This window comes from Phocoena sinus, chromosome 1 (genome assembly GCF_008692025.1).
Source record: "Phocoena sinus isolate mPhoSin1 chromosome 1, mPhoSin1.pri, whole genome shotgun sequence".
In the NCBI taxonomy this organism is placed as follows: domain Eukaryota; kingdom Metazoa; phylum Chordata; class Mammalia; order Artiodactyla; family Phocoenidae; genus Phocoena; species Phocoena sinus.
The window spans coordinates 115299029-115313200 of record NC_045763.1 but is presented as its reverse complement, the minus strand read 5'-3'; the positions used below and the strand labels follow the sequence as shown (position 1 = coordinate 115313200).

The 14172-nt window shown below is 50.8% G+C and overlaps 1 protein-coding gene across 1 annotated transcript; it reads left to right on the top strand.

Annotated features, from left to right (window-relative positions):
• The first annotated feature begins 931 nt into the window (after positions 1 to 931).
• ETV3L (ETS variant transcription factor 3 like) lies at positions 932 to 6443 on the top strand. The gene is made up of 5 exons (XM_032653785.1): positions 932 to 1104; positions 1198 to 1435; positions 1691 to 1880; positions 2283 to 2403; positions 5974 to 6443. Exons 1-5 carry the CDS (start codon positions 1041 to 1043, stop codon positions 6441 to 6443), a joined length of 1083 nt encoding a protein of 360 aa, XP_032509676.1. The 5' UTR covers positions 932 to 1040.
• The last annotated feature ends 7729 nt before the right edge of the window (positions 6444 to 14172 follow it).

Genomic DNA, 14172 nt, shown 5'->3' with positions numbered 1-14172 from the left:
TCCCATCCCTCCTCAGCCTCTGGCCTATCAGTTCATCTTGCACTAGTGACAGTAGAAGCCAGCTTTTCGCACCATCCTAGTTCCATCCGGAAGGCTTTGTGACTTAGACATTTCCTCTCCTCCCCTCACCGGCATCAGGCAAGTTTATCTTACTAGGGCTCGTTCCCCAGTCTTCCCCCCATCTCAAGGCCCACCCCCATCCCACCCCCAAGCCAAATTGGGAACCAGCAAGATTCCATCTTCCTTGCCCATGGTTCATTAATTCAACAAATATTTATAGAGCCCCTGTGAGTACAAGGCCCTGGGCTAGGATGGGTTCCGGGGAGCCAGCAGGGAAGAAGACAGCCAGGGTTCCTGACCACAGGGAGCTGACACTCTGAAGGGGAAGACAGATATTAAACACATAGTGACACCCTTGATAAATTCATCACCATTCATTGATTCTACCAACAATCATTTCTCGAACATCCATGACATGCCAGGCGCTCTGCTAGGCACTCGAGACTCCTCAGTGAATAAAATGCACAAAAATCCCTCCTCTTCTCAAATGTAAAATTGTTCTAAGTACTATAAAAGTGCGGGTTTGTGTATCTGCCAACTCCTCACACTCAAGGTTTAGAAAGAGCCAACGATTAATTACATTTTCACTTGTCTCCTCCTGGGAAAAAACCCCAATCCTGTTAAGCCCTGAGAAAAGGTGTCGTTGTCTAAATCCCCCAGCGGCGGCAGGACCTAGGACCCTCTGCCTTCCTCCCCATCTATAAAGCGGCTCAGCCTCAAGCCCCAAGCCCTGGGTCAGCCCCTGGCCAGTGAGGAGGTCCCCAGAGGAGACTGGGCCCAGCCTGGCTAGGGGGGAGCTTCCTGCCTCAGACCCTGCTCCCCTGCCTCAGTCTCCCTTTCCTCCCCTAGTCTCTTCCCTCTTCTCTCTTTCCTTCCTCTTTCACCTCCTTCTCCCCTGCCTTCTTTAGCTTCCTCCTAAGAAGGGACCATTTCCCCCCAAGACCCAGACACAGCTCTTGCCCCCCCCCCCGGAATGGACAATGCACTGCAGCTGCCTGGATGAGGGCACCCCTGCCATCACCTCCTGTAACTTCTGGATCTCAGGTGAGCCTCCGCCAGGTGTCCCAGCTGCGCTCCAGCAGTGCCCCAGAGGCCTCGGGAGCAGTGGGACGGCGCTCACTCCCCTCTCCACCCCAGGCCTGGTCTTCCCCGACTGGGCCTGCAAAGCCGAGTCGTCCCCGGGCTCCCGGCAGATCCAGCTATGGCACTTCATCCTGGAGCTGCTGCAGAAGGAGGAGTTCCGCCATGTCATCGCCTGGCAGCAGGGAGAGTACGGGGAGTTTGTCATCAAGGATCCAGACGAGGTGGCCCGCCTCTGGGGCCGCAGGAAGTGCAAACCACAGATGAATTATGACAAGCTGAGCCGGGCCCTCAGGTGAGAGGAGGCAGCCGACGTGGCCAGACAGGGCAGAGTTCAAAGAAAAGAGCCGTGGTTTCTGGCACCCCTGTCAGATTCCCTCCCCTCCAAGGCTTGGGAAGTGCTCTGGAGTATGGTGAGATGTCCAGTGGTTATCCAGGAACAGCTTGGGGTTTGCCTTGGCAGCCTGGGGACGGGGGATGTGGCTGCGTCTCTGACTGCATCCTCCCTGCCACTGGGCCAACCCTTTATTCTCAACCTTGGAATCTCCAGATATTACTACAATAAGAGGATCCTGCACAAGACCAAAGGCAAAAGGTTCACTTACAAGTTCAACTTCAGCAAGCTCATCGTAGTCAACTACCCTCTGTGGGAGGTGCGGGCACCGCCATCCCTCCACTTGCTGCTGGGAGCCCCTGCTCTCTTTCAACCAGCCCTGGTGCCCATGGGTGTACAGAGTGAGGTAGGCATGAAAGCCGGTCCCGTCCCCAGAGCTCCACCGGAACCTGCCTCTCTGCCTCAGGGGCCCATCAGCTTTCAATGTTCTTCTCCCCCTGCATCCTTAGTCCCTGAGTGTCCCAGGGGTGGGGGTGATACTCTGAATCACCCCTACATATTTAACGATCCCTATAGTAGAGCACCTGCCTATGAGAGAGAACAACTCCTTCTGTGCCAGGATGGCAGGGAAGGGGGTGGCGGGGTCTCAGGGGCGGGTCCAGGACATGTGGGCAGTGTTGACTTAGCGACCATTATGAGAGTATTTCATTATTTTAATGACTGGTCGTTAAAACAAACAATATATACTGGGGAATACACGCCAGGGAGGGTCCATTCAACCCCTGAGCCTGCTCTCTTCACTCCCCAGCTCCTACATAGCAGGCTGTCCACCCGTTGGGCCATGGCAGAGCAGCTGGCTGGACAGCGGACCCCTCAAGGACCACCAGAGGCCTCCAGGGACAAGAAGGGAAGCAGCAGCATTGTCCACCGTGAGTGGTCAGGACTGGGGTGGGCTCAGGGAATCTTAAGCAAAGGAGGGAAGGACCCTTTTTTGTTTTTTGCGTTACACGGGCCTCTCACTGTCGTGGCCTCTCCCACTGCAGAGCACAGGCTCCGGACGCACAGGCTCAGCGGCCATGGCTCACGGGCCCAGCCGCTCCGCGGCACGTGGGATCTTCCCGGACCGGGGCACGAACCCGTGTCCCGTGCATCGGCAGGCGGACTCTCAACCACTGCGCCACCAGGGAAGCCCCCGGGAGGACCCTTTTGATTGACCACATGGGTGAGGGGGCATGAATCAAAGGATAAGTCATGTATTCATTCAACAAACATTTATTGCTCACCAGCTATTTACTAAGTGTGGGGACCCAGAGATGAAAGATGGCTCTCAAGATGCTCGGAGATCAGTAGGGAACAGAGATGGGAGGATGGTCAGTGACCAGTGCTGAGATTCTGGGAAGCACGAGGTGCTATGGGAATGCAGGTGAGTTGGGGCTTCCTGGAGGAGGCTACACCTGAGCAGGTGAAGAAGATGGAGAAAGATGCCCAGGCAGAGGGAACAGCATTTGTGAAGTAAAAAGCTGCAAGTGAGTATAGTAAATCTGAAGATCTGCTGGCAGCTTACATGGCGAGAGTAAGGTGCGTGATGGGAGTGGGAACAAGGAGGCGGGTGAGAGACGAGGCTGGCGAGGCAGACAGGCATCTGGTCACGGAGGGCCTCTGAAGCCATGCTGAGGGGGCTTGGACTTGATCCTGTGGACAGGAGGGACCCAGAGGGAGAGGCACATCCAGTTGTTCATTTTGCAAAGATGACTTGGGTTGATGTAGAGTTTGTGGTGGAAGAGGCATACAACTGATGTTGGAGGCTTTGAAGATCATCTAGGCAGAGGACGATGGGGACAGAACCAAGGCAAGGGCCATGGGTGGAGAAGGAGGCCCAACTGAAGAGAGATTGGGAAGATAAAGTTCACCCATTCATTCCCTTATTCACTCATTTCTTCTTTCAACAAATAGCTCATGGGCTCCTGTTGAATGTGCCAGGCCCTGTCCTAGGGCCAGGGGTGCCAATGTGAGCAAGACTGCCTTTATAGAGCTTGTAGACAAGAGGGGGTTTGCGGACATTCAGTTAATAATCCAACAAGTGGATAAGTAATGATAATTGTGCTAACTGCTACAGGGAAGTTCAGGGTGCAGCCGGGAAGACTTCCTTGACAAAGTGACATTTGAGCTGAGACCCAAAATGTAAATCGGTACCAGCTTAGTTCAGAGGGAGAGAGGAGAGCATGGCAAGCAGAGAGAATGAGGTGTGCAAAGGTCCTGGGGCGGGAAAGAGGAAGCGGGAGGAAGCCAGTGTGACAGCACGTGGTGACGGAGGGGGACACGGCAAAAATGCAGGCAGAGGCCAGTTCTTCCAGGACTGTAAGCTGGGAAGAGGCAAAGTCAGATTTTCTGTGAAAAAGATCAACAGAGACGCTTGACCAACACAAGGCTCTTCTGCAGAGGCCCAAGACCTATCCCTCCACTTCTGGTAATTTCATGGAACAAAGACCCATGGCCCTCACCCCACCCAAGTGCAGCTGAGAGCCCAGAGGTCCCACCTCCCAGAGAATGCAGGGCACCTGGCTCTGGGTCCTCACGAGCGCAGCCAAGGCTGTGGGCGTAGGGCGGCCCAAGACCGGCTAGGACTCGTAGGGCCACAAGTCTGGCAGCCTGCAGCAAGACAGCACCTGAACACCTCTCTGTTCTTCCACCCACACCCACCCCTTCCCAGTTCTGGGAATGCCTTGGGCACAGAGCTGCTCTCTCCGGGAAACTATGAGGGGGAAATCAAAAAACATTCCCTGGCGAGCCGCCGCTTGGCGGGAGGTATTTTGCACCCGCCTGCCCTCTGCGGGTGCCCAGGCCCTGCCTGTGCTTGGGTCCTGGGGCACATTAAGCCGCTTCAGGTCTCTGGGAGCCTAGCAGCAGCCACAGGCCCACTTCTGGATCGGGATTCCAGAAGGGTGTGCCAGCCCTTCACTCACCGCACTTGGTGTCAAGAGAGGAAGCTGCTTCTGGGCAGAAGAGCGGCCAGGACTACTGAGCCAGGGGCAGAAGCTGCAGGACCAGTGCTGGGAAGGGGCGGGGAGGGGTAGGAGGACTCTCAGGACCATCTTCTCCACACGCCTACTCAGCTGTGGAGCCCTGAGGGGGGACACTGCCCCCAGGAGCCCCAAGGGACACAACCTTCCTGGGGGAAGACAGCAGTCTCCACATCCCAAGAAAAGGACAGTGACTTAGGAGAAGGTACACCCTGGCAGGGGTCTCCACGCTTTTCCTCATGAAGGATCATTTTCACTATTTTCCCCTTTCACAGATCCAACATCAGAAATATTGTTCCTACCACATAAATCGGATGAATTAAGTAATAACTACGTTTTTTTTCCAGTTTTTACTAACTATAGCCCTGCTGATGTCATCACCTTGGGTTGATACTTGCTAAGAAAAAATGTGGAACTGGAGTTAGGTTTTTTGAACTATAGAAAGTGGTGTGAAGTTCTATATAATCATCCCCAGAGATCCCAGGCTAGGAGTCCCTATTGCAGGATCCTGGGGAAACAGGGCAGATTTGGAAGGAATGGAAGGAGGGAGGGCTTCTTGGAGGAGGAGAGCTATAGTCCAGAGCCAGCCAGAGAAGGGGAAGGCTGGGGCTCACCCCACATGCTTGGCCTCACAGCTCAGCAGGCCCCATGATGCTGCTGGATCTTAGCTGGGAGCAGGGGGTTTGTGGATGAAGGAACTGAGGACTGAGAATTTAAATGACAAACCCAGGGTCACACAACTAGATCTTTGCCCAGCTAGAATAGAACTAGAGTCCTTTGCTACAGGGACAAGGAGAGTGAAGAATGGATCCATTGAGTTATGGCAAAGAATATCCTCATTCATTCATCCAACACATTTTTATTGAGCACTTAATACACGCCAGGCTGGGTTGGATCCCGGGATCCAGAATAAAACAGACACAGTTCCTGCCACCACAGTGTTGGAAACAAAGATATTAACAATCACACAAATGACTCCTGATTCTAAGCAACAGGGCCCTGGAGGAGAGTACCAGGAAGGATGAGGGGGGAGTCCAGGGGCTCTCACCTAGGCTGGGAAGGCTCAGAGGCTTCCCCAAGGAGAGGACATTTACGATAAGATGTGAAGCAAAGAAAAAAGGAAGGTGCACAGGTGGGGAGAGAAGGTTTCAAGCAGGAGCAAAAAGAAATGGGAGGGCTTCCCTGGTGGCGCAGTGGTTGAGAGTCCGCCTGCCGATGCAGGGGACAAAGGTTCGTGCCCCGGTCCGGGAGGATCCCACGTGCCGCGAAGCGACTGGGCCCGTGAGCCATGGCCGTTGAGCCTGCGTGTCCAGAGCCTGTGTTCCGCAACGGGAGAGGCCACAACAGTGAGAGGCCCGCGTACCGCAAAAAAAAAAAAAGAAATGGGAAGTAGGCAGAGAAAGGAGACATCTCCAGCGGTGGGGACTCACTGACCCTTTCTCTCTCTCTCTCTCTCTCTCTCTCTCTCTCCCTCTCTAGGACTTGGCTCTGCCCCAGCCCCCTGCCGGCTCAGCCCTTGCTGCCATTTGGGGAGCCTCCAAGACAAACTTCCCAGTTTTGCCTCCTTCACCCCTCCCCTGCCACCCCCTGTCCCCTCTGACTGGCCCCACCTCTCAGGGCCTTTTTTGCCCCCTGTCCCCACAGGGCAACACTTCCCAGGGTCCTCCATGCCGGACACCCTGCTCCCAGGACCTGTAGGGGCTGCAGGGACCCCAGGGGCCCGGCATTTTCCTGGCCTTCCTCTGTTGGCCGGGCTGGCGCAGGGGGCTAGGGAGAGGCTCTGGCTCCCAAGCCTGAGGCCCGAGGGGCTGGAGGTAAAGCCTGATGCCACGATGGATCCCAGAGAGGGCTTCTCCTCAGAGAGGCAGGAACCCTACATTGTAGAGGAAAGTCCTGTGTCCCCCAATCTGGAGAACTTCAAAGCAGTGTGGCCCTTGGATCCTCCTTAATGGGAGAGGAAGATGTGAAGTGGGGGGGTATCCCCAAACTCTATCTCACCTCTTATCTACCTCCCTTCTGGCTTTGCTCCTTCCCCTGGCTGGAAACAGCTTTAAATTGTAGAACGATCGGAAGGAACGGAGTTGCACCCAAGGAGGCGGGGGGCATCGCAGGGAAAAAGTGAATGTGGGGAAGGGGAAAACTGAGGCAGAGTGCCCCCCCCACCAAACTGCTAATCAGATGAAGGAGACATTCTTAATCTCAACTTTTTTTGAGGGAGAAAGGGAATGGGGTTTCCATAGGTTTCCATCATTTGAAAGACCCTATCCCTGCTCACATGAGACGGGAAATTAAGAGTCTAAGCTGGGGAAGGGTCAGGAGTTGTTTTGTTCTCCGAGTCTCAGGGCAACCCCTTTCTTCGCTGGGGCCCTTGTCCCTCATCAGGCTAAGGTCTCCCCTCTCTCTCCTGCCCCTCCATGCAGCTCTCTCCGATCCCTCTGATTTCTGCGACATTGGGAGCTCCTGTCCCCTCCTTTCCCCAAGACCCAAGCAAGTGGGGTCAGGAGGGACGGGCCTCCTCAGCTCTGTAATACTCCACGGCAGACCATGAATAAAATGCCCTTGGCAAACCTCCCTCTTGGCTGACCACCCCCTGCTGCGTTCCTGCTGCCCTCTGATCTGGTATGGAGTTAAACAGCACCCAAGATTCCTGATGGGAAGGGGGTAGAGGGGGTTGGGAGGAAGGGTAGGAATCAAGCCAGCCACTCTCCTCCCTTCTGCTGCCATCATGTCCCAGAGAGAAAGGCTGAAGCTGTAGCCCGAGGAGCTGCCCTGGCCAGTGAGAAATCAACCTCAAGGAAGGAACCTAAGAGCAGAGCACGGGTCTTCACAGAATGACCCCCAGATCCCTGCCATGGACCTCTGAGCAGAGTTTTAAGGGCTGGAGATGAAGGAGGGAGTTGGAAGGGGTCCCTCTCCCTCTGCACCCCAGGTCCTAAGAATGACAAGGGGAGCCAACTGAAGCATCAGGTGGCTGGGGGAGGAGGGGACACATAGAGAGGGGTCTTTTGCTCAACCAAGGAAAGGCCCAAAGAAAAGGATGTTCCAGGAGCCAAGGCAATGGAACCATATTGCTCTCTTATCTCTAGGCTGCCAATTACAGGTTTAGGATTTGTCTCCACTTTCTTCCCATGATGGAGAGCAGAAACTAAGGAGGCACAGAGGGTCCCTTTGCCCATCATTTGTCCCTGGCCCTCATCCAAAGAGTAGGGGTGCATCCCTCTCTCAGAGCTCCCTATTCATTCTGCTACCCACTGCCTCTCAGTCCTTTGGGGCAGGCGCATGTTCTCATGGATGGACTGGGGAAGGAGAGACCCAGAGTAAGGCAGGGCTAAGCCCTCACCGCACAGAAAGGTTAAGATGAGCAAGGAACCCAGATCCCAGGCTTCCAAGCGGGGTATAGGCCAGGAGAAAGGATCTGTGAGTGGGCTTCATCACAGTCTCCCTCCCTTACCCCAGATGCCAAAAAAGGGGACCTCAGGGTGTCGCTCCCAGGAGATCCTAGGAGCTATAGTGAAAACTGCTTCTCACTTGCTCCCAAAGTCACAGGCCCAGGCCCATCCCCAGCCCTACAAGAAGGACGAACACCCAGCCTGGGGCTTTCCCATCATCCTGTCCAGTTTGGGGAGACAAAGAGCTAGTGTTGTCTGCTGTGGCACAAAGAACTGGATCACACTGTCATAGGGTTTGGGTCCTGTTCAGAGAGGCCAGCCTCGGGAACAGGGTCCCATAACAAGGACCCCCATGTGTCCTCTGCCTGACCCCTCCTCCTCTTCAGAAGTTCGTGGTTGCTGTGACCCCCACGTTTCAGGCAATGAAAAATGCTTTGTGGTCACTTTTCTAAAATTTCTTTTTAGAGTAGGTGAACCCAGGAGACTGAAAGCTCAGCTTCAGAGGACATAAATTTCCAGGTGGTGCACTCTGTGCTTTAGACAACAGATTCAAGGAGAGCAGAGTTTCTCAACCTCGGCACTATTACCATTTTTGGCTGCAAAATTCTTAGCTGTGCGGAGCTATCCTATGCATTGCAGGATGTTTAGTATATCCCTGGCCTCTAGATACGAGTAGCACCCTCCCCCAGCCTCCTCTTCTAGACCTGGTGAAATGTTCCCCCCAGGGGAAGAAACCGTGCCTGGTTGAGAATCACTTAAGAAAGGCTTCAGCAAGTCCAGATGTTCTGGCAAAGATGCGACCCAGGCTCCACCAACGCGAAGAGAACTGTTGGTTTACACGTTGCAAGAGTGCCCTCTGGTGGCCAGAGTCAACACCAGTGATCCGAAGAGTTCAGAGCTCGGGACCAGGCTGGGTGGGTAGAAACCATGGGGGGCGCTGTTTGAGGTGAAGGGGTGATGGGCACCTTCGAGTCTTCCGAGGGGAGGAAGGGAGTTGCAGGATAAAAATATTTTATAAGAACTCTCCTACTTCAAACCCCATTTGCAAATCATGGACTATTCACCACAGGATCCACAGGTCTAGTGGGAAAACAGAGGGCAGATTGTCAGTTCCTCTGGTACAGTCGGGTGCAGCCATCAACCCTGGACATCACACCCTCTAGCCCGCTGGGGCCATCAGCGTCCTCTGAGAAGAGTATGGAGCAGATGCTCAGCCTTCTTCTAGGAGGGGTGGGAACCAGGGCAAGACACAGCAAATCCAGCTCACCAACCCCTGCTCCCAGGCCCTGGACTCTGTTGCACCCAAGGCAGGGACAGAAGAACACTTGGGTTCCAGCAGAGTTTTAGGGCGTCAGAACTCCCAGGCTTCATGAACCAGACATTAGTAGCCATAAGGGACCTTTGAGATCATCAAGTTCAACCTCCTAATTTTTTTTTTTTTTTTTTTTTTAATTTATTTATTTATTTATTTTTGGCTGTGTTGTTGGGTCTTCGTTTCTGTGCGAGGGCTTTCTCTAGTTGTGGCGAGCGGGGGCCACTCTTCATCGTGGTGCGGGGGCCTCTCACTATCGCGGCCTCTCTTGTTGCGGAGCACAGGCTGCAGACGCGCAGGCTCAGTAATTGTGGCTCACGGGCCCAGTTGCTCCGCGGCATGTGGGATCTTCCCACACCAGGGCTCGAACCCACGTCCCCTGCATTGGCAGGCAGATTCTCAACCACTGCGCCACCAGGGAAGCCCCAACCTCCTAATTTTACAGGCCCAGAGAGAAGGGACTTGTTCAAAATCATACATGCAGAAGAGCCAAATTCAGAACATAAATTTCCTAATTATCAGTTAATGTTCTTTCCATCTCACCATAATCACATGGATTGAGACTTCAAGAGGCCCTTAAAATTCCTTAGAAATAAGAGCAAATTATCTACTGAGAGGGAAATGTTAAAAGTTATTCCTGTGTGATTTTTTCTTCTTTTTCAATAACTTTATTTATTTTATTTATTTATGTTTGGCTGCGTTGGGTCTTCGTTGCTGCACGCAGGCTTCCTCTAGTTGCTGTGAGCAGGGGCTACTCTTCGTTGTGGTGCGCGGGCTTCTCACTGCGGTGGCTTCTCTTGTTGAGGAGCACGGGCTCTAGGCGCACGGGCTTCAATAGTTGTGGCTCGCGGGCTCTAGAGTGCAGGCTCAGTAGTTGTGGCTCGCGGGCTTAGTTGCTCTGCGGCATGTGGGATCTTCCCAGACCAGGGCTCGAACCTGTGTCCCCTGCATTGGCAGGTGGATTCTGAACCACTGCACCACCAAGGAAGCCCCTCTTTTTATTTTTAATTGAAGTATAGTTGATTTACAACGTTGTGTCACTTTCAGGTGATTCAGTTTTATATATATATATATATATATTCTTTATTTATTTATATGTATTATATATTATTTGTATATTATTTATATATATTATTTTTTATATTCTTTTCCATTACGGTTTATCACAGGATATTGAATATAGTTCCCTGTGCTATACAGTAGGACCTTGTTGTTTATCTATTTTATATATAGTAGTATGTATCTGTTAATCCCAAACTCCTAATTTATCCCTCCCTGCCCCCTTTCCCCTTTGGTAACCATAAGTTTATTCTCTATGTCTGTGAGTCTATTTCTGTTTTATAAATTAGTCTTGTTTAATTTTTAATATGACCATAGTAGCAAACATTTTCCTTTTTGTGTACATTTTGTCGCTTGATTGCATATTGTCTAGTGCTGTCCTCTAATTGTCTGATTTGCATTAATATGGTGTCCCCATAAAGGCTGGTTTTCTTAGGGTGGTGCAACACACAATAGTTAAATGGAAGGTGTTTTGTCATTGGAACACTTGATTAGCATATGGAAGAGGCCTCGGACATTTCAAAACAAAAACAGAAGCAAAGTATTTGCTGCCCTGAATCATTGCTGGCAATGAGGAGAATCCCTATCCTCTCCCTTTTTCCCCCTAATGAAGACTCTGACCAAGAGGGGAGAAAAAATTCAAGTACCGTATATGCTTTATACACCCATACACACAGATATGAACACACACACACGTATATATAATTCAACAAGCATTTCTTAAGTGAGAGCTACGTGCCAAACACTGTGTTGCCAGGTTCTGAGGTGCCCTTGAGACACTCTCATCTGTGAAGGGTCACAGACAGCGTGGGAGGAGCCAGTGCCTTGCATGGAACATAGGTGACTTGGCCAGGGAGAGGAGGGTGGGGTGTGCCCGGGTCAGGGCTCCGGCAGTCACAGCAGACGACTGAGTACCGAGCACTGGAGAGGCAAGGTTTCTGCATACATGTGCAACACATAATTTAAACGTGAATTTTGTTTAGTAATCAACCTACTTTTTTTTTTTTTTTTTTTTTTTGCGATACGCGGGCCTCTCACTGTTGTGGCCTCTCCCGTTGCGGAGCACAGGCTCCAGACGCACAGGCTCAGCGGCCATGGCTCACGGGCCCAGCTGCTCCGAGGCATGTGGGATCTTCCCAGACCGGGGCACGAACCCGTGTCCCCTGCATCGGCAGGCGGACTCTCAACCACTGCGCCACCAGGGAAAATACCTAAAAGTAGGCCGCTCTTACCTTCTGAGATGAACTGTGTTATCCGTATGGAATGTGTCTCTTTAAATAAACTTGCTTCCAATAAAATAAGATAAAATAAGATAAATAAAATAGAATACCTAAAAGTAAATCTCAAGAAGTCCTTTCTAATTATCAAACACAGAAAGCCAAGCAACATGTGCCAATTTTTTATAAAGTTATCAAAACAGATACACAATTTTGTGATCTCTTGTTTCATCCAACATTAAACACTTCGTTATGTATTTGTAATTAATTGTTTGTTTGTTTGTTTTTGTTTTTTTTAGCTGCGTTGGGTCTTAGTTGCACTACTCAGGCTCTTTGTTGAGTCACGAAGGCTTCTCTCTAGCTAAGGCATGCCAGCTTAGTTGCCCCATGGCATGTGGGATCTTAGTTCCTGACCAGGGATAGAACCTGCATCCCCTGCATTAGGAGGAAGATTCTTAACCACTGGACAACCAGAGAAGTCCCTGTAATTAATGTTGATCATCTTAACCAGACTATTAGTGGCCTGGTAGTAGTAGTAGACTACTACTAGTAGTAGTCTGCCTTACTAACTAGGGCAGACTATTCCATCATGTTTATACAACATATATTTTACCATTACCCTTTCGGTGGGTTTTTTTCGGTTGTTTCTTGTTATTTGTTTTGTAAATAAAATGTTTTCAAAACTTTTGTCCATAGTTACAATCTTTGTCTTTCCTTAAATTAATTCTTTGAGGTTCGTTCCCAGGAGTGAGATAACTGGGTCAAAAATTATGACATTTCAATGGCTTTAGATACATATTGCTCAACTGTCCTCCAAAAAGATGATAATATTTCAAGCAGCCACATTTACACACCGCTTACCACGAGCCAGCTGTGTCATAAGTGCTTCAGATACGTCAGCTCATCCAAAATCCACAACAGCTTTAGGAGGTAGACTCTATTATCATCCCATTTTACAGATAAGGACACCAGTAGAGAGGTAAAACAACCTGTTCAAGGTCACTTTCCTGGCAAGTGGCAGAGCCAGACTCAAATCCAAGCCACCTGGCTCCATAGTCCTGCTTCAAGTGCTGGCCTATGATGCCAACTGAAAAGGATGAGCTCCCCTGGACCCTCAGCAGCTATGACCTCTCCCCACCTTCCCCCACCTTTATTAATAAGAGTAAACTGTTACGTCATTACTGTCGTCTTCAGTTTGTATCAAATAAATGGTGAGGGCAACTGAACATTTTTATGCTCGTATGCCATTTATAACTTAGACTCTCCCGCTTTAAAACTGGGAACAGGGCTTCCCTAGTGGCGCAGTGGTTGAGAGTCCGCCTGCCGATGCAGGGGACACGGGTTCGTGCCACGATCCGGGAAGATCCCACGTGCCGTGGAGCGGCTGGGCCCGTGAGCCATGACCGCTGAGCCTGCGCCTCCGGAGCCTGTGCTCCACAACGGGAGAGGCCACAACAGTGAGAGGCCCGTGTACAAAAAAAAAAAAAAAAATTGGGAACAAAGGCTACCTCACTAATACAATATTTGAAAGATAGTTTAAATTCATATTATGGCCCGTTAAGGATAAAGGTGGGAAGTAGGGTTAGTCAAAAGGAGAACTTTTCAGAAGGTTTTGAGGAAAGGGAAGAAGAAAATGTTCCAGGCACCAGGTTAGGAATCACTTATTTAGTGTTAATTACTTATCATAATTACCTATAAAAGTAATGTATCTGGTCACGTGACTGGGAGCTATTCATTCCACTTGAAATGTTAATACTATCACAATTAATACTGTTTATAATTCTTTCATTGCTTTGTCCTTAACCATTCAGAGACTCAGACCAGTCAGAGCAACCCACCAGGGGAAAATTGAGTGAACATAGCAGTAATTACCTGGAAAGTTCAGCCTGAGGAAAGCAAGCAATGGGTAAGGTTTGGTTTCTGGGCCAGAGGTTTTGCATCCAAATGGAATGAGACCCAAATAACACGATTACCGTGGACCATTGCCAGGAACTTAGAAGTGAAGCCAGAGAGATCATGCGTCCAACCCATCTGTTTTTCAGTTGAAGGTTCCAAGGTCCCCAAGAATAAGTTGTCCTGGGTCACTTGGAACAGCAAATCCTGGGTATCAATCCCTATATAATCAATCCCATTCACTTTTCCTACCCCAGCTTGCCATGGATTGATGGAGGAAATCCCACAACTGCAGGACAAGGTGCTACCATGTAGCTGCCCTCATCTGGGTCCTCACAAGTCTTTTTCTGATCCCAGGTCAGCTCTTAGCATCTGTTCTAAATCTTCTCTTACCTATATCCCACTCCCTTCCTCTCGGTCTACTCCACTTCCCGCTCGAGGCTTCCCTCCCCTGCCCCCGGTCCTTTTTTCCAGTCCTAGGAATGGATTGTTTCCCCAGTGATGTAACCCCTCCCACCGGTACCAAACAAGGAAGGTCAGGTAGGTGTCAACTCTTGTGCCAACTCCAGTTAACTGTCTGGGGCCACAATTAGGCAGCACATCGTTGAGAAGGATTCCAAGGTTGTGTTGGGGCTTAGGAAGGGACCTGGTGCCATGTTTTTCTGTGACTTCCATATTACTAAATCCAGTGACCGCATTTTGGTCCTTAACTTATTCAACCTCTCCCCTGCATGCAACACTGTTGAAAACCCTTTGTTCCATTAGTTGCTAAGATCCATCCCCTCTCAACTCTCCCATTCCTAAGACT